This window comes from Epinephelus lanceolatus, chromosome 22, assembly GCF_041903045.1.
Source record: "Epinephelus lanceolatus isolate andai-2023 chromosome 22, ASM4190304v1, whole genome shotgun sequence".
Taxonomy (NCBI): Eukaryota; Metazoa; Chordata; class Actinopteri; order Perciformes; family Serranidae; genus Epinephelus; species Epinephelus lanceolatus.
This window is the reverse complement of record NC_135755.1, coordinates 5,285,553-5,311,712: the sequence shown is the minus strand read 5'-3', so window position 1 is coordinate 5,311,712 and position 26,160 is coordinate 5,285,553. Positions and strand designations below refer to the sequence as shown.

Below are 26,160 nucleotides of genomic sequence, written 5' to 3'. Positions count from 1 at the left end.
GACATCAACCTCTGAGATACAGGAGAACAAGAAAATGAACATCAGTTCTCCATCTTTCCACAGTGTGGCAGTCTCACAGAGCCAGATCTATCTACACAGTGCTGTGTCAGCACCAGAGAAAGGTCTGCAATCATCTATTATGTTTCTGATATATATATATATATATATATATACATATATATATACATATATATGGGAGGAAAACACTGTGGATTGCTTTTGTTTCTTTAAAACCAATCACAGTCGTCCTGGTACGGACTGTCATCATCTCCCCCCACCCCTTCAAGTGGTTTTGTCCATGTGGTGTCAGAGGTCAAGCAGAAATAAACAAATGAAATAAAGACAGAAAGAGCAGAGTTGAGTCTAAAATACAAATGAAATGGATAAAGGACAACTGTAAAATGTGGAAAATTGCCAGGGACGAATTTTGTTCCCAGTCCGACCCCATGTCGTCATTAACAGTAAAAATCTGCACTCAGATTCAGGTGAGGTCCAGGTGGAGGGTGGAGGAGGAGGTTGAGTGCAGAGCAGAAGGAGAGGAGGAGTTTCAGTGCAGGAGGACAGAGCAGTCATTGATACACTGATGATGATACTGTCAGATCAGAGGAACACACAGGGATGATGGTGGACTTCACATTGTGTCTGACAGTGGAGTTGATCTCAGAGCAGTTCAGGCTGCAGCACTGAGAGTCATCTCCACCTGTGATTCCTGTCAGTCACTGCTGGATGAAGCTCTCCTCTCCACTCTACCTCCCAGTAACACGGTCCAGTCAGAGTCTTCCTCTGGATCATCAGGACACAGCTGATCCTCTCAACACGTCCACCGTCCTGTTTATCAAACTGCAGTTTACTTCCAGCTGATGAGAGAAGAAGACAAGAGAAGTTATAAAGCAGCTGTCAGTCAGTGATGCAGCACATCCAGTATAAAGACCAGTAGGGACTTCCTGTTCAGAGCAGAGTGGAGCGGCTGTGTAGCGTAGTCAGCTTCCTTCCAGCTCTCATGTTAACGTGTTGGAGTGAACACACTGAGCTGGAAGCTCACAGACCTGCAGAGACTTTGGGCATCAAGTCTGTTTACTCTGCAGATTTCACTCAAGTACACAGTGTAAATAAACTGCTGAGAGTCCTGAACGCATCATGGCTGCACAAACAGAGGGATTCACTTTAATGATGGATTTACTGAGTCTGTTAGAACAAATGACTGATGGACAGATATATCATGTTAAATGTTCTACACGTTCATCCAAAGACTGAACAGCAACACATCAGCTGTGATTACTGGACTTCAGCAGAGGTTCTGCTCTGTATAAAGAACACATGGTTACTAAATGTAATGATGGTTCTATAAAATAAGAGCCAGTGATTTGTAGGCTTCAGTCAGACTGATCTGTATGCCTCACCAACCAGTCAAGTTACACTTACAGTTTACATCCATGTCTGTCCAGTCTCATATGAAGTCATGACAGCTGACAATGCTTTTAATATGGACGCTGCTGTAACAAAGCTACTTATTCTAAAACAAAGACGCTTCACACACATCTTCAACCCGACAGCACAGAAGATCTATACAATCAGCACAGTTTCAAGATCAGTGTCACCAACTCAGTCTCTGACCAAATGTCTCCCCTTCTGTTCCTGAGATATGACGTTTAATAATGACCAGAGAAGTGTTTTATGCAGAACATGATGATGTCACAGTGAAGTTGACCTTTGATCTTTTGAATGTAAAATATCATCATTCATTATTTTATCCTGTTAGACATTAGTGTGAAGATTTGTCACAAATAGCGAATTCATTCTTGAGTTATGGCCAAAACGATGTGTTGTGAGGCCGCAGTGATCTTTGCCCACCAATCTCTAATCAGTTCATTGTCCAAGTGAACGTTTGTTCCAAATCTGAAGAATTCACTCATGGCATTCTTGAGAAATCACATGAATGTACCAACAAACCATCAGAAAAAAACGTAATACCTCTAGTCACAGCGATCGTGGGTGTCGAGACATAAAAACACTTTAATTTCCTCGCACTGTCTACATTGGAACACCTGTATTCACCCTCTGTCTGAAACACTCCGCTCTAGTCCCTGTCTCTTCAAACCTCTTTCAAAAAAAGCCCACTCTGCTCTGATTGGTCAGCATCTCCAGGTCTTCCATATCTCAGCATTTCTTCATCATCATTGCAGCCAATGAATGACTGTAACAGAGAATATCAGCACGTTCTACTGTGAACAATCATCAATAAAAGCTTCTAAACAAAACTGATGTTCCAGCCCTGAAGTCCCTGAAGTTAGCATGTAGCTACATGTAGCAGTGAACGCCACGTAATGTAAACACAGCAGTTGACCATATAAAGAAGTCTTAGCTTCAGTAGAAAAAGCCGTTGAACACAGGGTATTCACAACAGTCTGAAGTCTGAGGTTTTTGTTCACAGGGATTACTTTTACATACATTTACCTCATTATCTGAAACTTTGGCCACATTTAATACCAACATCCTTCATTGTAACACTATAGGCTATATAAAACACACACACACACACACACACACACACACACACACACACACACAGAAACAGGAAAGCATAACAGGTCCCCTGTTATCAAGGTCAGATTTGATGGTGTGACAGTTCGATGAAGGAGGACAGCTGTCTCTATACATGTTGTGATGCTGTCAGCTGTAATCCAGCTTCACTTCCTGTAGACATGAACACAACAACAGTCGTCTTCACATCAACTTAAACACATGATCTCAACAAGCTTCTTTCTGATCTGATTGGCTGACTGTTCTCTCTGTCTGTCTCTCTGTCCTCTCCTGAAGACTGTCACCATTCCCCTCTTTGAGCCACTGAGAAGGTCTGAGGTTTACAGGAAGTACTGGATCTTTGCTCTGATACTAACTGTCTTAATATAATACTGCTGAAACCAGCATGGACCCACTCCAACCCTCTACTGACCTCAGAGTCTCCAGTTTACAGTGTGGACTCTCCTTCAGATCACACAGCAGCTTCACATCTGAATCCTGCAGATTGTTGTGACTCAGGTCCAACTCTCTCAGATGGGAGGGGTTGGACTTCAGAGCTTTTGCCAGAGAAACACAGCTGATCTTTGACAAACTGCACCACCTCAGTCTGAATAAAGAATGATGTCACTTTAGAAAACAATGTTCGTTCTTGAAATAATTTCATGTTTGATAATCAGTTCAGAGCTGAGTAAGGTTTAAAATGTACAAGTTTAGAGAATAGAAACTGAAAACTCAACATGATGTAGATTTAAAAACGGCAACATAGTGAAAAACAGCTCTCATAAATATCACTGACAACGTGCTGCTACTTCAATAAAGATGTAGTGACTTCACCTCTTAAACATTGCCAGCTCCACCAGTGGCTCCATCATCACTAACTCATGTTGTGCAGCCAAACACAAATAAAAACCAACAGAAACTGATTTAAAAGTTGACTTAAGATCCCAAAGGTGCCAAATATGACACAATAAATTAGGGGTAATGTGAGCTAAAGACATTTCCAATATATCTTTTAGGCATGGTTGAATCTTAAACTCAAAGCCAATACAGCTTTCATATTAATCTCTGCACAGGAGTAAACTAGAATTACCACCATGAGTTGTAAGCCTCCACAAACCAGTCAAGTTGCAGTTACAGTTGAAATGCATGTCTGTGGAAACATAGATGCTTCAAACACATCAGTTCAGTATCTGACCAAATGTCTCCCCTTCTGTTCCTGAGATATGATGTGGAATAATGGCCAGAAAAATGTTTTTGGAGAACATGATGATGTCACAATGAAGTTGACCTTTTGGATAGATAAAGAAATCACTTCAATTTATTCTGTTGGACATTTGTGTGAATTTTTTTTTAACATTATTAGCAAATGAATTCTTAAGTTATGGCCAAAAACCATGACCTTGAGTTTTGACCGCTAAAATCAGTTTATTCTTCAGTCAAAGTGGACATTTGCGCCAATTTTGAGGAAATTTCCTCAAGGCTTTCTTGAGATATTGCTTTAACAAGACTGAGACAGATAGAAGGGTTGACGGACATCCAAACACATAATTCTCTGGTCATGGCTATAAATGGTATGAACACATAAAATGGTGTCTGACCTCACAGTCTCCAGTTTACAGTGTGGACTCTTCATAAAATCACACAGCTGCTTCACTCCTGAATCCTGCAGCTTGTTGTCACTCAGGTCCAGCTCTCTCAGATGGGAGGGGTTGGACTTCAGAGCTGAGGCCAGAGAAACACAGCTGATCTCTGACAAGCTGCAGTTCTCCAGTCTGAATAAAGAATAAATAATGTAGATACAAATCATTAATAAAACAATCAGATGTGTTCAGGTGTTAAATGTGTCGCTCAACATTACTATGTCCTGATCAATGAGCTTTGCCCTAAACTGAGTAGAGTGACTTTGTCATTGTGTTATTGTGCTGATCCCAACAGGATGCAGGTTAAAGACTGGAAAATACAAAAAGTGAAAAACAGCTCTCATAAATATCATTGACAACGTGCTGCAACTTCAATAAAGATGTAGTGACTTCACCTCTTAAACTCTGCCAGCTCCACCAGTGGCTCCATCATCACTAACTCATGTTGTGCAGCCAAACACAAATCACTTATTTAAAGAATCATGAGGGTAAATTTAAGTTGAAATCAAGTGTTTAAAGGTTAGGAGTGAATTTTCAACTCATTTTTCGACTTAAATTTAAGCTATCGTAAAACTTCAATTAGTAGCCAAGCTATTATTTGCTTAAATTACTGAAAGCAGCAGGTGTCTATATGGGACAGGCCTTTAGTTCCTTTCATGTAAAACTGTTGCTCAGCAAAGATGGGAAATACAATCAAACTATTTAAACTAGTATGAATATTACTTGTATAAAAATTAGGATTCAGATAATATATCAATTATGAATCTTTCATTTTATGTAGCTCTGACAGAGAGTGCATCAGGGAGAGTTACAGCACTCGAGGATTACAGGACCTGGCACACTGACACAACACCACTTTATCCTGTTAAAACAATACTCACAACTTAGATTAATTTTTATTAAAAAAAACCTTTTGATTCTTATGATTGGAGGATGGACTAAAAGCATATGAATAACTTACTGGGTAATTGAGGAATGGACACCTAATCTGAAGTAGCCAGCAACTCAGATTTATACATCTGAAGAACTTCTAAAAAAAAAAACAGAAATGAACTGCTTGGCAAGCAGACCAGGCCTCTAATTGAGACACGTGTTTATTTGTCAAAATGTGTAGTCTTATTGGACTAGTTAAAGGGACAAAGATTTCATTGAAGTTTCACAGTATGCTATGCAGGATTGTTGGTTACACACTTGCCAGCTAAACTCAAAGTCAAAGCCAACCGCAGATTCATTCTTGTTTGGCAGTTCTTCTCATTATATTTGTATCTTATGGCATTGTATCTTATGGCATCTCTTTGATTCCTGCTGCTTACAGTCTGGCATCTGGTCGCCACCTTTTTATAAAGCCCTGACCTCACCTGAGTGCTGTGGGGGTACACGCCCAGAAGTAAGAAAACACAGGCAGAGGGCAGAGTCTCTGTAGATAAATACACCAGCACACACTGAGAGTGGCTCATAAGTGATGATTGAGAGGGATTATTTCTGTATGAGTCTATACACTGTTTTTAAGGAAGATCCTGCAGAGTTTATCTTTAAGGTTTTAGCTCCACATTGCTCTGCCACAGTCAATGGATTAAACCACTGAACAAGACAAATAGACTTCATTGTGGATCAGTATAAAATCAGCCTGATGTCTGCAGTTTAGTGTCAACACAACTTTCACATCATAATAATCTCAGCACAGGAGTAAAAAATGGTGTCTGACCTCAGAGTCTCCAGTTTACAGTGTGGACTCTCCAGAAAATCACACAGCAGCTTTACTCCTGAATCCTGCAGCTTGTTGATGCTTAGCTCCAGCTCTCTCAGATGGGAGAGGTTGGACTTCAGAGCTGAGGCCAGTGAAACACAGCTGATCTCTGACAACCTGCAGTCACTCAGTCTGAATAAAGAATAAATGATGTAGATAAAAATCATTAATAAAACAATCAGATGTGTTCAGGTGTTAAATGTGTAGCTCAACATTACTATGTCCTGATCAATGAGCTTTGCCCTAAACTGAGTAGAGTGACTTTGTCATTGTGTTATTGTGGATCATCATGATGTCAGCCTTCTACAGACATCATCCAAATGTCACCACAACATTCATTCACCTATTCATATCAACACAGATTAACAACATGCTGCTGATCTCAGTCAAGTCTGTATTTAGAGGATCAATATCAAATCAGACATGTTGGACTAAAAACTGTTCATTCATTCATTTCTTACATGACCTTCATACTGTATTTGTATATGGCATAAAAAGGAGAGGGACACATTTGTTCAAGTTTGTTCAACAGCCACATGCACATTAAAAGAGTTATTGGTGGCAGTAAATATTCCTCCTGTCCATACTGAGTGTGAAGTGGTCTCTTCTTAACTCAGCTACACTGTAAGAAATGTCTTCATAAGTTCAGATGAAACTAATATGAAGCTTCAGCAGTCTGAGTTATCCAAATCAAGAGGGTGTGGACCAAAGTTACAGACTGTTTAGCACCAAACTCCCTCTTTGAGTTACTGTTCCTCCTCTGCAGCTCAACAAGAAAAACACTGTCAAACACTAAATACTGACTGTAACTCAGATGTCTGAAGCCTCATATTAGTTTAAACTGAACTTTTACACAGAACAAGACTGTGGATTTTGTCCTCCATCTGGTAACACTGGAGTCAGGTTATAAAGGGACTGCTTCACAGACAGTATGGACAAAAGGAATGATTACAGACATCAACTACAAAGTGCACTCAGTAGAGTGCAGACCTCTGCCAGGCGATTGCATTACAGCTTTGAATCTAGACAACAACACATGCTGCTCAGCTGTGACCATTTGAGTTGTCCCTCCTGACTTCCTTACAGTCAAGATGGTGGCTAAGATAAAAAACAACAACAAAAACACAGGACTAAATCATCTTGTATCGTGACCAACTTTAATGGATCATAAGATATCCTGTATGGAATTAATCTGTAGATGCTTCATTTCAAATTGAGACCAAAGTTTCCTATCCACCACGAGAGATCATTGAACATACAGTCATAAATGTCATACAAAATATGAGGCTGAATGGTCCAGTAGTTTGTGAGATTAGAGATGCAGATAGATAGATGGATACACACTACACAGGGCTTGAAACAGATGACATTAACATAGAACATATAAAAGTTCTTGACTTACATATAACATATATTAAAGTTCTGGATGTAAACCTCAGTCTCTTATAATAGAAAAACAAAAACAAAACTAAAGTCTCCTTTTGTCTTTGAGCATAAAACATCCCCTGCATGGTTTAATGTCTCTGAGCACCAGAACCAGTTTCAAGTGAAACAGAGTATGTTGTAATTGATCAAAAGCTTGCTGAAGGGTTTGAATATCTGAAAGTATGGTGTTAGCAGAGCAGTACAGAACTGTATCATCAGCGAAAAGATGGGCATTACAATTTGTGATGGTGGATGTAATATTATTGATATATATTGTAAATAAAACAGGACCCAGTATTGAACCTTGAGGAACTCCTTTTGACAATGTCAGGTAATTAGAACGATTATTACCTTAGACAAAACATTGCTGCCTCTGTGACAGGTAGTCCTGGAACCATTTGCAAGACTCAGAATTAAACCAACTTCACTTAACCTCTGAAGGAGCAAAGAATGGTCAACGGTATCAAATGCTTTTGTCAAGTCTACAAACAGTGCAGCACAATATTTCCCTTTGTCCAAGGAGGAGATAATATCATTTGTAACAGAGGTGACTGCAGTGATAGTACTATAGTGATTTTTGACTGACGATTCCAGAGGTTTGGAAAGACAGGAAAGTTTGGAAATGGGTTAGTAGTTATTAATATCTGTTTTATCTCCATTCTTGTGCAATGGGATTACATGTGTGGTCTTCCAAGCCTGGGGAAAAACCCCTGTTGAAATGGACAGATTAAACAGATATGTAACTTATTCAGCAATTAATGGAGCACATAGTTTTAAGAAGTAAGGATGAAGTTCATCCTCCCAGGTTGTTTTTATAGTCTATAGATTTTAGCGCCTTCCTAACTGCAGAGGAAGTAAAGGCCTGCAAACTAAACTGAGAGGTAGGGTTTGAGAAGGGTACATGAGGCAGTGGCTGATTACTCAAAGCAGAACCAGGATGGAGGATAGCAAATTGATTTCAAGCAGTAGCAAAATGGGTGTTAAAGGCATAGCAAATCTGTTCTGGATTATCTATGAAGCAAATACTAGATGTGATATATAAAGGGATGGAGGAAGAATGGTTACTTTTGTTTACATTAACAGCTTTCCAGAATTTTGATGGGTTTGTAAAAGAGCTGGAGACTAAATCTATATAATAATTTGTTTGTTTTTTTTCTCACTGACGAAGAGCATTTATTTCTTAGCTGTCAGCCAATGTGCTGTCTTACCAGTGTGCCTTGCCAAAGCCCATGCTTTGTCTCTTGCCTTAAACGGCATTGAGAGTTCTGTTTTTTATCCTAAGCTTTTTAAAGGGTGCATGTTTGTCGATGATAGTAAGCAGTGAATTTGAAAAGTATATTTAAAAGCCTGTTCTACATTTAATAGTTCAGAAGTATGATGTATGTTGCTGTCAACAATGTCCTGAAGGAAGTCTTGTTCATTAAAATTTTTAGAATTTCTTTTGATACAGTCCCAGCTTTTGATTTCCCGAGTCTGGTACTTCTGACACAGGCTTTAGGACAATGATAACTCATGCCAGGACCAAAAACTACAGAAGCAGTAACTTTGTCCATCCTACTACACAAAATTAGGTCAATTAATGGAGATTTAGAAGGATCCTTTAAATTAGGTCTGGTTGGCTCATTTATAACCTGTACAAGATTAAGATTGTCGCACAAGTCCTTAAGATTGTTTGAGTAATTTGACAACCAGTTGAGGTTGAGGTCACCTGAGACCAGCATCTCTGAGCTGTTAAGCTGAGAAATAAGATCAGCTAAATCAGAAACTGAACTGGAGATGGCTGACGGCGGTCTGTATACACCCACTACATTAATTGAGCTATTGCCAGAAAGGTGAAATTTAGTGAAATGAATTCAAAGTAGGTAAGGTAACAGCTTTTACAAGACACAACAAAAACTCTGGGCTGCTGCACAGACACGAGTTAACCCTCAACACATGCTTACTGGAGGGGGCGGAGCCTGTCAGCTTCAGCTCCACTAGTTTGGAGTCCACATGTGTCTGTCTTTGGTTTTAGGTGGATTACAATAAGAAATGACACGTTTGGAAGATTTTATTCCACTTACAGTGATGTAACCAGAGGCTGTTAACTCAAGTAACATCACCTGTGTGGGTCGAGGAGGAGGGAGAGAAACGCAGCCCAGCAACAGGAAAACACAGTAAAGACTCTCACACTGAGCTCAAATCAAAGCAGTGCACATAAACAAGGTAAATAACATCAATAAAATATTTGCTTTCTTTCAGGGGGGTGGGGGATCCCACTGATAGAGGAAACACTTGATAGCAACTGGCATTGTTCCACAGCACATCAGTCAACACATGGATGCATAGGGAAACAGGAGCCAGTGAATGCTTGTCATTTAGAAATGAGATCACATAGACGTATGAATCCAGATCATTAATGGTGCAGTCCTAATGGGCGTGTGAGTGTGAAAGAATATCAACCTGTCCTTAAAGTCCAAGATGTTTCCAGTGCAGACTATTTATTTGCTTATTGTTGCAGTCTAAAGGTCTGTGACTTCAAATGATTATGTGACGTTAACATGAAAACAAAGAAACCTCAGAACCTCAGGAATCTTAAATTCTGTTTGGATAAATCTCAAACTTGATGGTGTCTAAATGTTCTAAATCATCATTTCTCTGCCTTTCATAACCAACTGTTCAGCCATTTGGAAAGACACAACATTTCTGAAAACACTGAAAGCTTTATAACCTCAGTAAAGGATTTATATTATATATATCCAAAAACAAACAAACAAACACCTACATAAGCAAGTGAACTGACCTCAGAGTCTCCAGTCTACAGTTTGGACTCTCCAGTCCAGCACACAGCTGCTTCACTGCTGAATCCTGCAGGTCGTAATTGTACCGCAGGTCCAGCTCTCTCAGATGGGAGGGGTTGGACTTCAGAGCTGAGGCCACGACTTCACAGTCAGTCTCTGAGATTTCACATGAAGTAAATCTGACATGACACATATATTACAAAATCTGTTATTGTCAAAGAGACACTTTATATTTACTTTATGGATTTGATGATAAAACAGTTTGAAATATCCTGTTTTGATGGACTGAAAATAGTTAAGAATAAAAAAAGAACACAAAGAATTCAAACTAATTAAAAGCTGATTCATGACCAGAATTACTGCCTTGTGGTCGTATGCTTCACCAGTCAAGTTACACTTACAGTTTACATCCATGTCTGTCCAGACTCATATGTGTTCATGACAGTAGACAATGATTCAAATATGGATGTTGCTGCAAAGAAGCTACTTATTCTAAAACACAGACGCTTCACACACATCTTCAACCCGACAGCACAGAAGATCTATACAATCAGCACAGTTTCAAGATCAGTGTCACCAACTCAGTCTCTGACCAAATGTCTCCCCTTCTGTTCCTGAGATATGACGTTTAATAATGACCAGAGAAGTGTTTTATGCAGAACATGATGATGTCACAGTGAAGTTGACCTTTGACCTTTTGGATATAAAATCTCATCACTTCATTATTTTATCCTGTTAGACATTAGTGTGAAGTTTTGTCATAATTAGTGAATGAATTCTTGAGTTATGGCCAAAAACATATTTTGTGAGGTCACAGTGATCTTGACCTTTGACCACCGATATCCGATCAGTTCTTACCCAGTTTGACTATTTTAGAAATTGTTGCCTTGTTTTTAACAGTCAGGTTTCCGAACTAGGACACAATGTCAAAACAGAGAATACTTTCAATTAAAGATTGATATACTCTGTTTAAGTGCACTGGCTGACCTCAAAGCTTCTTAATTTGCGCATAACATTTTATGAATAATAAGAATTTCATAGTGTGTATATTTGAAGAATTGAACTACTAATCTACATCACATCTGGACTTACCGAGCCTTTCTGCAGTTCCTCACAGCTGGAATCAGTCTCCGTCGTCCGGCGTTTGTTGTGTTGTATTTCTTCAGGTCCAACTCATCCAGAACCTCCTCTGACATCTGCAGCATGTAGGCCAGAGCTGAGCAGTGGATCTCTGAGAGTTTATTCTCTGATCTGTTCTCTGACTTCATTAACTCTTGGATCTCCTGATGTACTGAGAGGTCGTTCATCTCCAGCAGACAGTGGAAGATGTTGATGCTTCTGTCAGGAGAGATCTTGCTTGTGTTCATCTTCTTCAGGATGTTGATGGCTCTCTGGATGATTTCTAGACTGTTGTCTGTCCGACCCAAAAGGCCTCCTAACAGTCTCTGGTTGGACTCCAGAGAGAGGCCATGAAGGAAGCGGACAAACAGATCTAGGTGACCATTTTTACTTTGGAGGGATTTCTTCATGGCTCTCTGTAAGAAGACATCCAGGGATCTGTAATTATCCTCGTCTCTCCCCAGGAAGTCCTCCAGTACCTTTGTGTTCCTGTTGGTGAAACAGTGGAACAGGTAGACTGCAGCCAGAAACTCCTGAACGCTCAGATGAACGAAGCAGTAGACTGTTTTCTGGAAGATCACAGACTCTCTTTTGAAGATCTCTGTACAAACTCCTGAGTACACCGAGGCCTCTGTGACATCAAGACCACACCGCTCCAGGTCTTCTTGGTAGAACATGATGTTTCCTTTCTCCAGATGTTCAAACGCCAGCCTCCCCAGCTTCAGAAGAACGTCCCTGTCAGCCTCCGTCAGCTCCTGTGGACTGGTCTCATGTCCCTCATCATACTTGTGCTTCTTCCTCTTTGTCTGAACCAGCAGGAAGTGTGAGTACAGGTCAGTCAGGGTCTTGGGCAGCTCTCCTCTCTGCTCTGTAGTCAACATGTGATCCAGAACTGTAGCAGTTATCCAGCAGAAGACTGGGATTATACACATGATGTGGAGGCTCCTGGATGTCTTCATGTGTGAGATGATTCTGCTGGACCGCTCTTCATCACTGACTCTCCTCCTGAAGTACTCCTCCTTCTGGGCGTCAGTGAAGCCTCGTACTTCTGTTACCCTGTCAACACATGCAGGAGGGATCTGATTGGCTGCTGCAGGTCGGGAAGTTATCCAGACCAGAGCCGAGGGAAGCAGCTTCCCCTTGATGAGGTTTGTCAACAGCACGTTGACTGATGACTTGTGTGTGACATCAGTCACAACCTCATTGTTGTGGAAATCCAGAGACAGTCTGCTTTCATCCAGGCCGTCAAAGATGAACAGAACTTTACAGACAGCGAGCTCCTCTGCTGTGACCTTCTGTAATGTTGGATGGAAAACACGGAGCAGAGTGAGAAGACTGAACTTCTCATCTCTGATCAAGTTCAGCTCCCTGAACGAAAGCAGAATCACCAGACTGACATCTTGGTTTTCCAAACCCTCGGCCCAGTCCAGAGTGAACTTCTGCACTGTGAAGGTTTTTCCAACGCCAGCGACGCCGTTGGTCAGAACCACTCTGATGTGTTTCTGTTGGTCAGGTAAGGCTTTAAAGATGTCGTGACACTTGATTGGAGTTTCATGGAGGGTCTTCATCTTAGAAGCTCTCTCAAGCTGCTTCACCTCATGTTGGGTATTAACCTCTTCACTCTGTCCCTCTGTGATGTAGAGCTCAGTGTAGATCCTGTTGAGGAGGGTTTCACTTCCTGTTTCATCACTTCCTTCAGTCACACGTTCACATCTCCTCCTCAGACTGATCTTATGTTCATCTAAAACCTCCTGCAGACCACTGTCTGCTGAAAGAGAAGGAAAAATGTCAGACTAAAGAAATAAATCTGGAATCTGATTATTTTCATGATCAACATTAAAACAAGTAACACATTAAAAAAGAAAAATAAATAAAGCATGTTAATGTCTGACCACTGATGACATGTTTAGCCGCATGTCATCATTTAATCGCTGGCTGTCCAGGTGGTGTCCAGCAAACGATGTGGGTTTTGTTAATAATTGGCAAACTTTCTGGGGAAAACCTGGTCTTATTAGGAGAGACGGCATTCATCCCACTTTGGATGGAGCTGCTCACATATCTAGAAACTTGGCCAAGTTTATTAGTAATTCAAAACCCTGACAACCCAGAGTTGAGACCAGGACTCAAAGTCGAAGTCTTCCACGCTTCTCTGAGCTTCTAGTGCAGTTACCCACCCACAGTTTTATACAAACGGTGTCTGTCCCCCGACCACCTAAATCATCTACATCTAAAATTAAACAAAGAGGAGTTGTGCATAACAACCTCATAAAAATTAAAACCTCTTCTGTGACAGAAAGAAAAAACAGGAGAATTAAATGCAGACTGTTAAATATCAGGTCTCTATCATCTAAAGCAGTGTTAGTAAACGAATTAATATCAGATAATCATATTGATTTACTCAGCCTCACTGAAACCTGGCTGTGTCCAGATGAATATGTCAGTCTCAATGAGTCCACTCCTCCCAGTCATAATAATACCCACATTCCTCGAGGCAGCGGCCGAGGGGGGGGAGTTGCAGCCATTTTTAACTCTAGTCTGTTAATCAGCCCTAAACCTAAACTAGATTATAATTCATTTGAAAGCCTCATTCTTAGTCTTTTACATCCGACCTGGAAAACCTCGCAGCCACTTTTATTTGTTATAGTGTACCGTGCTCCTGGCCCATATTCTGAATTTGTATCTGAATTCTCAGAGTTTTTATCCAGTTTAGTTCTTAAATCAGATAAAGTTATTATTGTAGGCGATTTTAACATTCATGTTGACGTTGATAATGACTCCCTGGCTACCGCGTTTATCTCATTATTAGACTCCATTGGCTTCAGTCAGGGTGTACATGAACCCACTCATTATTTTAAATTTAAGGAAATGATTCCTCCGTCGTTAAATTTAATACCATGTCCTTCGGTAACAGAGGTTTCCCGTACCGACTTTAACCTCTCCCGAATTGATCATCTTGTCGATAGCACCGTAGGCTCGCTGCGAACAACACTCGACTCTGTAGCTCCTCTTAAAAAGAAGTTGACAAAGCAAAGAAAGTTCGCTCCTTGGTATAACTCTCAAACCCAACAAATATCACGAAAATTTGAAAGGAATTGGCGATTAACCAAAACGTATAAGAGGGGCCTCCACAATGCCAGAGCAAACTATTACTCAGCATTAATAGAAGAAAACAAGAACAACCCCAGATTTCTTTTCTGTTTTTTTGACTGAGAGTCAAAGCTCTATTGAGCCTTGTATTCCTTTAGCCCTTAGCAGTCATGATTTTATGAGCTTTTTTAATTACAAAACTATTATAAACTATTAGAGGCAAAATTCATGACCTCCTGTCCTCAGATAGTACCTATCTGCCCTCAAACACAGCTGTAAGACCTAACATATATTTAGATTGCTTCTCCCCAATTTCTCTTCAAGAATTGACCGCAGTGATTTCTTCATCTAAATCATCAACGTGTCTCTTAGACCCCATCCCAACTAGGCTACTCAAGGAAGTCTTACCTTTAGTTAACACTCACTTATTAGACATGATCAATATATCCTTATTAACAGGCTATGTACCACAGTCTTTTAAGGTAGCTGTAATTGAACCTATCCTAAAAAAGCCCACCCTGGAGCCAGAGGGGTTAGCAAACTATAGACCAACATCTAATCTTCCCTTTCTTTCAAAGATCCTTGAGAAAGTAGTCGCAGACCAGCTGTGTGATTTTCTCCATGATAATAATTTATTTGAGGAATTTCAGTCAGGATTTAGAGTGCATCATAGCACTGAGACAGCACTAGTTAAAATTACAAATGACCTTCTGACTGCTTCAGACAAAGGACTTGTCTCTGTACTTGTTTTATTAGATCTTAGTGTGGCGTTTGACACAATTGACCATCAAATTCTGCCACAGAGACGGGAACACTTAATTGGCCTAAAAGGTTCTGCACTGAGCTGGTTTAAATCTTATTTATCTGATCGTTTTCAGTTTGTTCACGTTCATAATGAATCATTCTTACGTACTAAAGTTTGTTTTGGAGTTCCACAAGGTTCTGTGCTCGGACCAATCCTATTTACTCTATATATGCTTCCTTTAGGTAACATCATTAGAAATCACTCTGTAAATTTCCATTGCTATGCAGATGATGACAGTTGTATTTAGCTATGAAGCCAGAAGAAAGTAATCAATTAACTAAACTCCATAACTGCCTTAAAGACATAAAAACCTGGATGAGCACCAATTTCCTGATGTTAAATTCAGACAAAACTGAAGTTATTGTTCTTAGCCCCAAACAACTCAGAGACTCTTTATCTGATGACATAGTTTCTCTAGATGGCATTGTTCTGGCCTCTAGCACTACCGTAAGAAACCTCAGAGTAACATTTGATCAAGATTCGTCCTTTAATTCTTATGTAAGACAAATCTCACGGACTGTATTTTTTCATCTGTGTAATATTGCGAAAATTAGGCCTATCCTGACCCGAAAAGATGCAGAAAAATTGGTCCACGCTTTTGTTACCTCAAGGCTGGATTACTGTAACTCTCTATTATCAGGTAGCTCTAGTAAGTCCTTAAAAACTCTCCAGCTAATTCAGAATGCAGCAGCACGTGTACTAACAGGAACTAAGAAACGAGATCATATTTCTCCTGTTTTAGCTTCTCTACACTGGCTCCCTGTAAAATCTAGAAGTGAATTTAAAATCCTACTGTTAACTTATAAAGCTCTAAATGGTCAAGCTCCGTCATATCTTAGAGAGCTCATAGTGCCTTATTATCCCACCAGAACACTGCGCTCTGAGAATGCAGGGTTACTCGTGGTCCCTAAAGTCTCCAAAAGTAGATCAGGAGCCAGAGCCTTCAGCTATCTGGCTCCTCTCCTGTGGAATCATCTTCCTGTTACGGTCCGGGAGGCAGACACCGTCTCCACATTTAAGACTAAACTGAAGACTTTCCTCTTTGATAAAGCTTATAGTTAGGGCTGGCTCAGGCTTGCCCTGTACCAGCCCCTGACTTAGGCCTAGTCTGCCGGAGGACCCCCTATAATACACCGGGCACCTTCTCTCCTTCTCTCTCTCTCTCTCGTATTCTATTACTGCATCTTGCTAACTCGGCCATTCTGGATGTCACTAACTCGGCTTCTTCTCCGGAGCCTTTGTGCTCCACTGTCTCTCAGGTTAACTCATATCTCAGCGGTGCCTGGACAGCGTGACGTGTGTGGTTGTGCTGCTGCCGTGGTCCTGCCAGATGCCTCCTGCTGCTGCTGTTATCATTAGTCATACTTCTACTGTTATTATACACATATGATTATTGTCACATATGAACACTATCAGATATTAATACATACTTTCAACATATTGTACCACAGTAGCCAGAACTATCACCTGTTTAGCCAGACACACACTTGTCAAAATGTCCATCCTGCCCATATTTGACTTTGGCGACACCATCTACAGGATGGCATCTCACTCTACCCTCAGTAAATTGGACCCTCTCCACCACTCTGCTATCCGTTTTGCCACAGGTGCACATTTCAGTACTCACCACTGTGACTTATACAACCTAGTAGACTGGACATCCCTCCACACCAGACGACTCCGCCACTGGCTTCAGCTCATTTACAAAACCATACTTGGTATGACACCTCCCTACCTCTCCTCCCTCCTGCACCTCTCCCACTCTGCCCTCAATTTAAGGTCCAGTAAACTCATTAAACTCTCTATCCCCAAAGCCCGCACAGTCTTTGGACGCAACACTTTCCGCTTTGCTGCAGCTAATGACTGGAACACCATTCAAAACACCCTCAAACTTACCGTCCTCACATCACTCATAGTCTTTAAACAAAATTTGCAACAAATTATAGTTGACTCTTGCACCTGTTGAGTAGGCCTACTTGTCATGTTTGTACTGTTTATCACCTTTATTGTATTGTATTTATTAATTGTTTATTAATTGTTTATTGTCTATTTTATATAACTTTATTTTTTATTTTTAGCATCCACTCCCCCTTTCCCTCCAGAGAGCCTTTGCTCTTTGGTTCAGGCTGCATTTGTAAATAAGAATTTGTTCTTAATTGCTTGCCTGGGTAAATAAAGGTTAAATAAATAAATAAAATAAAATAAAAACTATAACTATAATATGATTACTTTCATTAATGTTGTAAGCTACTGTCATTACCGTCTGTCCTGCATCTCTCTGTCTCTGTCTCTGTCTCTCTCTCTTTCTGTCTCATTGTGTCATACGGATTACTGTTAATTTATTATGCTGATCTGTTCTGTACGACATCTATTGCACGTCTGTCCGTCCTGGAAGAGGGATCCCTCCTCAGTTGCTCTTCCTGAGGTTTCTACTGTTTTTTTCCCCGTTAAAGGGGTTTTTTCCTTATCTGTTGCGAGGGTCCAAAGGACAGAGGGATGTTGTATGCTGTAAAGCCCTGTGAGGCAAACTGTGATTTGTGATATTGGGCTTTATAAATAAAATTGATTGATTGAAATTGAATGTGATTATTTTTATGCAGTCTTTAAAGCAGAACACCACCTAAAATAAGAATGACATTATCTTATTTCCACCATCTTGAAAAGTTAAATCGATACTTGTAAACATGAGCTCCTCTCTTTGAAAGCCAGAAACCAGAGAAGTAAGTCTCAAACTTGTGATGTCATAGGACAGGCCTATTCAGTTATTGGCCCATAGGCCAAATCTAGCACAGAGGCAGTCTAAGAGTGCCCAGGTGGGGATTGGTACCAAGACCAGGTATCAAACAACAACAAACAACAAAAATAATCAAGACCGTAGTACTAAGCTCCGCTGTAATCTATGAGAGGCCCTTTGAGACATAATTCATACTTAGTTTCACATGTAACATCATACTCTTATACATACACCACCATACTCTTACACAAACACTACTATACCCTCTTACATACACAATCATACTCTTATACATACACCACTATACTCTCACACAAACACTACTATACCCTCTTACATGCACAATCATACTCTTATACATACACCACTAAACTCTCACACAAACACTACTATACTCTCTTATATTTATCATCATGTTTTCTTTTCTTTATGCTCATACTCTTAGTGTAACAGAGGATATTATATGTATGTAAGTATGATAGTATGTACATGAAAGTAACAGTATATGTAAAACAAAGTTCTAATATATGTATGAGAGAATAATATTATATTTGAAACAGAATAATAGCATATGTAAGAGAAATTAGTTGTACATGTGAATGCAAATAATCATGTGTAAGGAACAAAATGACAGTGAATGTAAGACAGAATGATAGGGTGTGTGAATGAGAATAGTTGTTTGTGTGAGAGAGTTTGACTGAAACGGAAGGTAGGGTGACCATATTTTGATTTCCTAAAAAGAGGACACTCGGCCGGCCATGACATAGCCTACTTAAATGATACTCGCAGTTTACTCATAGATGCCTTATAATTTTAATATATTTAAAATTTATACATATGGATAGAAAATTCTCTAATATCTCTCAAAGACAGAAACTCAGATAGGCCCCAATAGGGGACACATACACAGAGTGTGGCGATCCGAGCCCAACGGTACCCGACGGGTCAGGCGGGTTTGGTCAGAAATGTAGCTATAAATTGTATTCGGGCTCGGGTCGGATTCGGTCAGATTTCAGTGAAAATGTAGTGTGAAAATAAATAAAATCCTATTGTCTGTCCTGTTTATTGCTTGGGCACTGTTATTTACGTGACAACACCTGAACATAACACACACACACACACACACACACACACACACACACACACTGGCTGTTTGTTTCTACCTCTCTCCTTGCTGGAAGTCTCGAACCTCCAGCCGCCCGCCTCCGCCTTGATTAAATGTTGAAAATAAAATAAAAGAGGGAGACAGGTTTTTCCTATTTTATCTTATTTTGTTTTATGTCTCCCTCTCCTCTCGCTGGAAGCATCGGACCTCCCGCCTCCCGCTCCCCTCTCAAACACAGAGGTCTCCCTCTCCGCAGAGCACGCCCGGCCTGTTAAATAGCCTGTAACCGCAACAACTGTGTGACACAAACTCAGTGCTTTGGTCATTAAGTAATGTCGGGCTCGGTTCGGGTTCGGACAGAAATATGCGGCCCGTGCCGCAGTCTAACACACAAACACACGGAAAACCGGACATTATCACCAGTTTATAAAAACTCCCCGGACGCCCCGGAGGGGACGTGAAAAGTGGACATGTCCGGGCAAAAGAGGACGTTTGGTCAGCCTAACGGAAGGGAGTTTGATTGAAACCGAAATAAGTTTGAATTCTCAGTTCCTGATTGGTAATTTTTGATGAAGCGAGAAGAAGGCCCGCCTTCCCAATCATAATATCAGAAGATGGCGGACCTTGAGCAACTAGGTGAAGCTGTTGGCCTCAGACTGTCCACACAGGCCGCTGAGCAGAGCGGAGCGCCTGCGGAGGCTCGCGCACTGCAGCGCTTCATGGCCTGGACACACCGGACGTGGAACCAAAGTGCAGCGCCCAGCAGTGGAGGCAGTTTTCAATCGGTATCCTTGACTGTCCACACACTGAATGAATAGGGCATATTGTTCTCACCATTTTATTTATGGCTGTAGGCTCAGTGACACGAAATTAAAATTGTAATGAAGTGATCAGGGTATTGAAAAATGAGTTCGGTTATGCATTGTTGTGTTATTTTAAATTATAAACAGGGTATTTTCTCCTCACGTTCCACAGTGCGTGCTGTTATTTTATTTTGAAAATTGGCCGGATTCTCTCGTCTTTCTCTGTCCGACTTCCTGTTTGGTACGATCCGCTCTATCCAGCTTGACAGAAGCGCTCGCGTGAAAAATAGACCAGACGCCGAATTGAAGCGCTGCAGTGCGCGAGCCTCCGCGGGCGCTCCGCTCTGCTCAGAAGCCTGTGTGGACAGTCAGAGGCCGACAGCTTCACTGAGTTGCTCAAGGTCTGTCATCTTCTCATATTATGATTGGGAAGGCGGGCCTTCTTCTCGCTTCATCAAAAATAACCAATCAGGAACTGAGAATTCAGTCTTATTTCCGTTTCAATCAAACTCCCTTCCGTTCCAGTCAAACTCTCTCACACAAACAACTATTCTCATTCACACACCCTATCATTCTGTCTTACATTCACTGTCATTTTGTTCCTTACACATGATTATTTGCATTCACATGTACAACTAATTTCTCTTACATATGCTATTATTCTGTTTCAAATATAATATTATTCTCTCATACATATATTAGAACTTTGTTTTACATATACTGTTACTTTCATGTACATACTATCATACTTACATACATATAATATTATCCTCTGTTACACTAAGAGTATGAGCATAAAGAAAAGAAAACATGATGATAAATATAAGAGAGTATAGTAGTGTTTGTGTGAGAGTTAGTGGTGTATGTATAAGAGTATGATGTTACATGTGAAACCAAGTATGAATTATGTCTCAAAGGGCCTCTCATAGTAATCGGCTCTTTCACTGATACTTTTAAAGCCACAGTGTTCATATGTATTTTTACTGTACAATATAAATAGGGACTGTACAATAATGTTTTTATCCTACTGGTTTTATTATATTGCTTTAAACATGCACTTGACACTTAATGTTTCTATTTATTCTTTTTTTTTCTTTTTCTTTGTGCATTATGTGTATGTGTATGTGTGTATGTTGCTATGCCACTGTGATGAGCCCCCTGTAATTTCGTTGTAGTACTTATACAATGACAATAAAGGCATATTCTATTCTATTCTCCATCTTCACTGACCAGTGGATACTCGGTCAAGGAACCCCTGAGGATCATGTTCCGCCAGGACAGCTCCAAGTTAGACTAATTTTAGTTGGCCTAAGGCCAAGTAAAATTTGGCAAAGCACCATGTGGGTAACAGCACACATGCTACCATCCTAGTATATAGGCTGTGTCTCTCTCTGTTCATGTTTCACACATAGCTTCTGCATGTAGCCCTTGTTGATCTGAGCTCGTAATAAATGTGCATTAAGAAAGAACTCTGTGATCAACCTCATCCTTGCATTCTCCAGATCATCACAGTAACACCTACTCTCACACAGTGTGTAGAAATTTCTCCCATCTAACGCTGAAATCGAATATTGCATTCAAACGGATAGCGCACTCTGGCACCTCACTATTTCAAACGCGAATCGCAACAACGGTAGCCGCTGTGTACCAAAAGCTATGATAACCAAAACATTCCTCTGGGTGCTCTCAGTGTCGTCTAGAGCATCTTTCAACATTCATTGTCTGTGGAGCAGATCCAGACTTTACATCCTATGACATCACAAATTAGAGTTTAAGCACTCTAGCTTCTGGATTTGGAGGACAGTTGTTTATTTTACCACTACTTTTGGACTGTCTTAGACTATAGCAATAAATACATTTTTAAAGTTTAATTTCTGTGCTGTACAACACAAATAAACCAAGAAGAATCCTGTTTTCAGATATGATGACATCAACAGACAAATGTACAGTCTTACAGCAGGACGGCTGCTCCTCCACAGAAACATGACTCCTCTTCTTCTCTCTGTGGAGATGAACACATTATTTAGATCTCGTCCTGCAAAACGTGCTGAAAATTATTAAATATATTAACACATGAACACTGGCAATTAAAATGATGAAAACCTCTTGAGTATTTTCCTGAGCCACCAGTCACTCATAGACAGACAGCTGGACACTGGAGACTCTGCTCTCTGTCTGTGGAAACAACAAATGTTTGACACATATTATTAGTCCTTGTAAAGACTAGAGGTGTTATATACAAGGGAACAAGGCTGACGCTGGAGCATTCTATATTCAAATCAACGAGGGCATGGTTATCTCAAAAGCTCGTCTGCTGTTCTCCCAGTTAACTTAGTCTCTTAGCGGTGTGGAGTGAGGCAGAGGGACCACAAAGTGCTCTAGTTAGCTCATTCTTGTTTCATCAGTGGTCTGAACAGTATATCACCAGATCCAGTGCTCCATATAGCTAGACTCCAAGCTACTGGTCAAACTTGACAGAAACTTCGGTCTGACTCTGAGTTGACCACGCCCCATTCATTTGAAGATTAGAAATGGTTATAAAGAGATTGAAATAAATGTGGAATTATGAAATAAAAGTCCACCCCAAAAATTAAAGTAGTCCTTTGAAATATGAAAAAAAGAAAAAAAAAAGAAACGCAGTTTTGTCTTCAGGTCAATTTACAGTAGAAACAGTCTCTTACTTTGTGTCTGAGGGTCCAGCTTCATTACTGAAGTTTAGAAGATAATCTTTGGACTGGTCACTCTTCATAGACAGACAGCTGGACACTGGAGACTCTGCTCTCTGTCTGTGGAAACAACAAATGTTTGACACATATTATTAGTCCTTGTAAAGACCAGAGGTGTTATATACAAGGGAACAAGGCTAACACTAACTTCTGTGCCCACCTACTGAAAGACATGGAACTCAGTGGAAATAAAAGAGCTTCAAAATAAATATGACATTGTGACATAAAAGTATCCTAAAAAAATGTGGAATTGATATGTATATATATATATGTATATATATATATATATATATATATATATATATATATATATATATATATATATATATATATATCCCATGTTTTTAGGCACAGAAGTTAACTGTAAAGCGGTGTTCGGCACGATGATTATCAGTGGGCTCATTTAGCCACTTGTTAGCAACCGTTTATTTTTAAACACATCAAAGCTTAAACTAACTTCTACTAACACATTTTATGCCATAGAACAAAACATGAGAGCCTCTTTCACTTGTGTTAACCACAGACCTTATTTTATTATATTTTATTGACATCTAACCAAAAACCTACTAAAAAAAAACACTGACTTCAAGATGAGGGAACCAGGGGTGCTAAAATGCTCACTAATGTTTTTGGACTCACTCCTGGAGCATTCTATATTCAAATCAATGAGGGCATGGTTATCTCAAAAGCTCGTCTGCTGTTCTCCCAGTTAACTTAGTCTCTTAGAGGTGTGGAGTGAGGCAGAGGGACCACAGGGTGCTCTAGTTAGCTCATTCTTGTTTCATCAGTGGTCTGAACAGTATATCACCAGATCCAGTGCTCCATATAGCTAGACTCCAAGCTACTGGTCAAACTTGACAGAAACTTCGGTCTGACTCTGAGTTGACCACGCCCCATTCATTTGAAGATTAGAAATGAACATAAAGAGCGCTGGAAATAAATGTGAAATTATGAAATAAAAGTCCACCCCAAAAATTAAAGTAGTCCTTTGAAATATGAAAAAAAGAAAAAAAAAAAAGAAACGCAGTTTTGTCTTCAGGTCAGTTTACAGTAGAAACAGTCTCTTACTTTGTGTCTGAGGGTCCAGCTTCATTACTGAAGTTTAGAGGAAGAGGTTTACTGCGGTCACTCTTCATAGACAGCTGACAGCTGGACACTGGAGACTCTGATCTGTCCCCGTCTGCCTCCAAATCATCCATCTTCCCAAATCTGAGAAAACTGTAACACACATACACAGTGTGATGAAGTCAGTAACTTCTTATTTATAGGACATGATGACATATTGGCTGGGTATTGTTATGACATACAGTAGGGGAGAGCGGGGTCAGTTGGGACACTTTTGTATTGACACTAAATAACCTTTGATTACTCACAGACTACTTGAATAGTAATGAAAATATTCTGGCAACAATTAAATCGTAGGCAACTGGACTTTGATTTTGTCTAGAAGACGTTTCGCCTCTTATCCAAGCGGCTTCATCAGTTCTCAACGCATCAGTCTGACTAGTCCTCACTAGTCTGACAAACAGTGGAGTAAGACTCAGGTTTTTAACCTCTGTGGAGGTGTACACCCACCACCCTCATAAGATAATACTTCGTTAGTGGAGTTTCACTGGACCATTGTTTGGATCAGGTGAGTCACACTAGTGAGCAACAGTCGTTAGGCATGATGTGTGGTTACCAGTGGACGACTGTCGTTGAGTTTCTTTGAGCCACTTGAGATTAGTTTCGGGCAGTCTTTGTTGTTCAATCTCTTAGGTACAGCAGCAAGGGCCGCATTGTAAATGGGGGATAGGTGGTGTCTCAGGCCAAAATAATGAAAATAATTTGATCTCTGAACAGATACAGGCGTCTGCTAACTATTGATCAGGTTTTTAGAGCCCAACCCAAACGTGAAAGGCACAGTTTTGTTAAATGTACAAGGAGTGCATTTTCCCAAAGTTCTGACTCCCTGGGACAGTTGGGACACCGTGTTCTGGGCTGGGCTTTAAATATATATAAGCTGGACTTACAGTTTACATCCATGTCTGTGAAAACATGGAAGCTTCACACACAGAAGATCTATACAATCAGCACAGTTTCAAGATCAGTGTCACCAACTCAGTCTCTGACCAAATGTCTCCCCTTCTGTTCCTGAGATATGACGTTTAATAATGACCAGAGAAGTGTTTTATGCAGAACATGATGATGTCACAGTGAAGTTGACCTTTGACCTTTTGGATATAAGATGTCTTCAGGAAACTGTCAGACTTGACCGCAGCTTTTGTCAATAGGTTCGTTGGAGATGAAGTGCGCGTCGCCTGGAGAGTAGACGAGATCAGAGCTGCAGCAGGAGGCGGTGACAAAAAGCTGCGGTCAAGTCTGACAGTTTCCAGCAGCCTTCAGTCTGTACAGGAAGTCACAGAAACACTCACATCCTGTCAGATATGATGGTGATTTATTCAAATATAATCAGACTCATATAACAGTTTGTTCTCAGTCTCCAGTTGTTTTAATTCTGATAGATTGATTTATTAAAATCTAACCAAAACTCAGTGTAACAAAGAGCAGGGAGAGCTGACTGTACACTCAACATCTTCCTATCCAACAAAACTGCGCCACAATCCCTCGGCAGAGTCCCCCTTTTCTCTCTGTGTGTCTATAAAGTGCCGCTGCTCGCGGTTCTAGAGCTTTTCACTGTGACGCACATTCAAAGAGTTGACACAAGAGCGCGCCCAAAGCACCGGAGTGCGCAGATCCGTAGCTGCGCGCAGGCCTCGTGTTTAACAGGAAAAGCCTGGTTGTAAAAACAGCGTCAGATGATGGTGGTGGTAAAAGCAAGTGTGATGATGAAGCTGTGAAGATGTGGCACTGACCCAACCAACCCTACTCTCCCCTAGAACACACTAAACAATGAATAAACATCAACACTCACCGTGTCTCACACGACCTGTCTTCCTCTCACTGCTCTGTTGGCACCTTCCCCCCTTTGACTCATGGGAAATTATTTATTGAGAGTAACACAGAGACTTGAGACTCTGCTGAGAGTCGAGCTTTGGGACTCCTCAACAGTCTCTGTTATTAGGATTATTATTATTTTGGTGCATTAACGTCAGAAATCAACACAACAACAGCCAGGCTGCCTCTGTTCCCTAACAGCAGACATTTCCTGCTTGGTAGCTGACACAGCCACAGCAAAGAAGCATAAAGTCTAACAGCGAGAGCCGCCACTTTCGCAAACGGGGACACGTTGAACACTTTTGCACAAAAAGATGGAAAACTGTTGTGTTTCTCATTTGTATGTGATTATTTATTGATTTATTTAGTAACTCATATGATGTGAGAAGCAGCTGGCCCACAGGTATTTTCACATGATCTAATCTGGCCTCCATTCAAAACAGTTTGGACACTCCTGCCCTCGCCCCTTACCCTCACCTTAAAGGGGAACACCGACTAAATTAAGAATTCCAATATGTTATTTCCATGGCCTTGGAAAGTTCAATCAGTGTTTGTGAACATGAGCTGCTCTCTCTCAAAGCCTGAAACCAGAGGAGTATGTCTCAAACGTGTGATGTCATCAAGTATAAAGTCTGGAGCTGCTCCATAGACAATGACTGGGAGCCTGATTTGATTTGCTGCCTTTGTTTTAGACCCAAATGATCTTTATTCTGTTGTAGTGTTCTCAGATCT

General features: G+C 40.5%; 1 protein-coding gene across 1 annotated transcript; it reads right to left on the bottom strand.

Moving 5' to 3' along the window:
- Positions 1-229: 229 nt before the first annotated feature.
- On the bottom strand, positions 230-25,443 carry LOC144459895 (protein NLRC3-like). The gene is made up of 9 exons (XM_078164698.1): positions 25,406-25,443; positions 23,560-23,709; positions 22,447-22,551; positions 21,721-21,767; positions 11,205-13,005; positions 10,115-10,291; positions 4,119-4,292; positions 2,954-3,127; positions 230-857 (listed from the first exon to the last, which is right to left on the bottom strand). Exons 2-9 carry the CDS (start codon positions 23,688-23,690, stop codon positions 848-850), a joined length of 2,619 nt encoding a protein of 872 aa, XP_078020824.1. The 5' UTR covers positions 23,691-23,709; positions 25,406-25,443; the 3' UTR covers positions 230-847.
- Positions 25,444-26,160: the final 717 nt, after the last annotated feature.

Excerpts from the sequence above, each read along its gene's own strand:
- LOC144459895 (XM_078164698.1), bottom strand. The coding sequence starts at position 23,690 with ATGGATGATTTGGAGGCAGACGGGGACAGATCAGAGTCTCCAGTGTCC. Across the intron at positions 22,552-23,559 it reads GCTGGACCCTCAGACACAAA|ACAGAGAGCAGAGTCTCCAG; the intron begins GTAAGAGACTGT and ends TTGTTTCCACAG. Across the intron at positions 4,293-10,114 it reads TGTAGACTGGAGACTCTGAG|ACTGGAGAACTGCAGCTTGT; the intron begins GTCAGTTCACTT and ends TTCTTTATTCAG.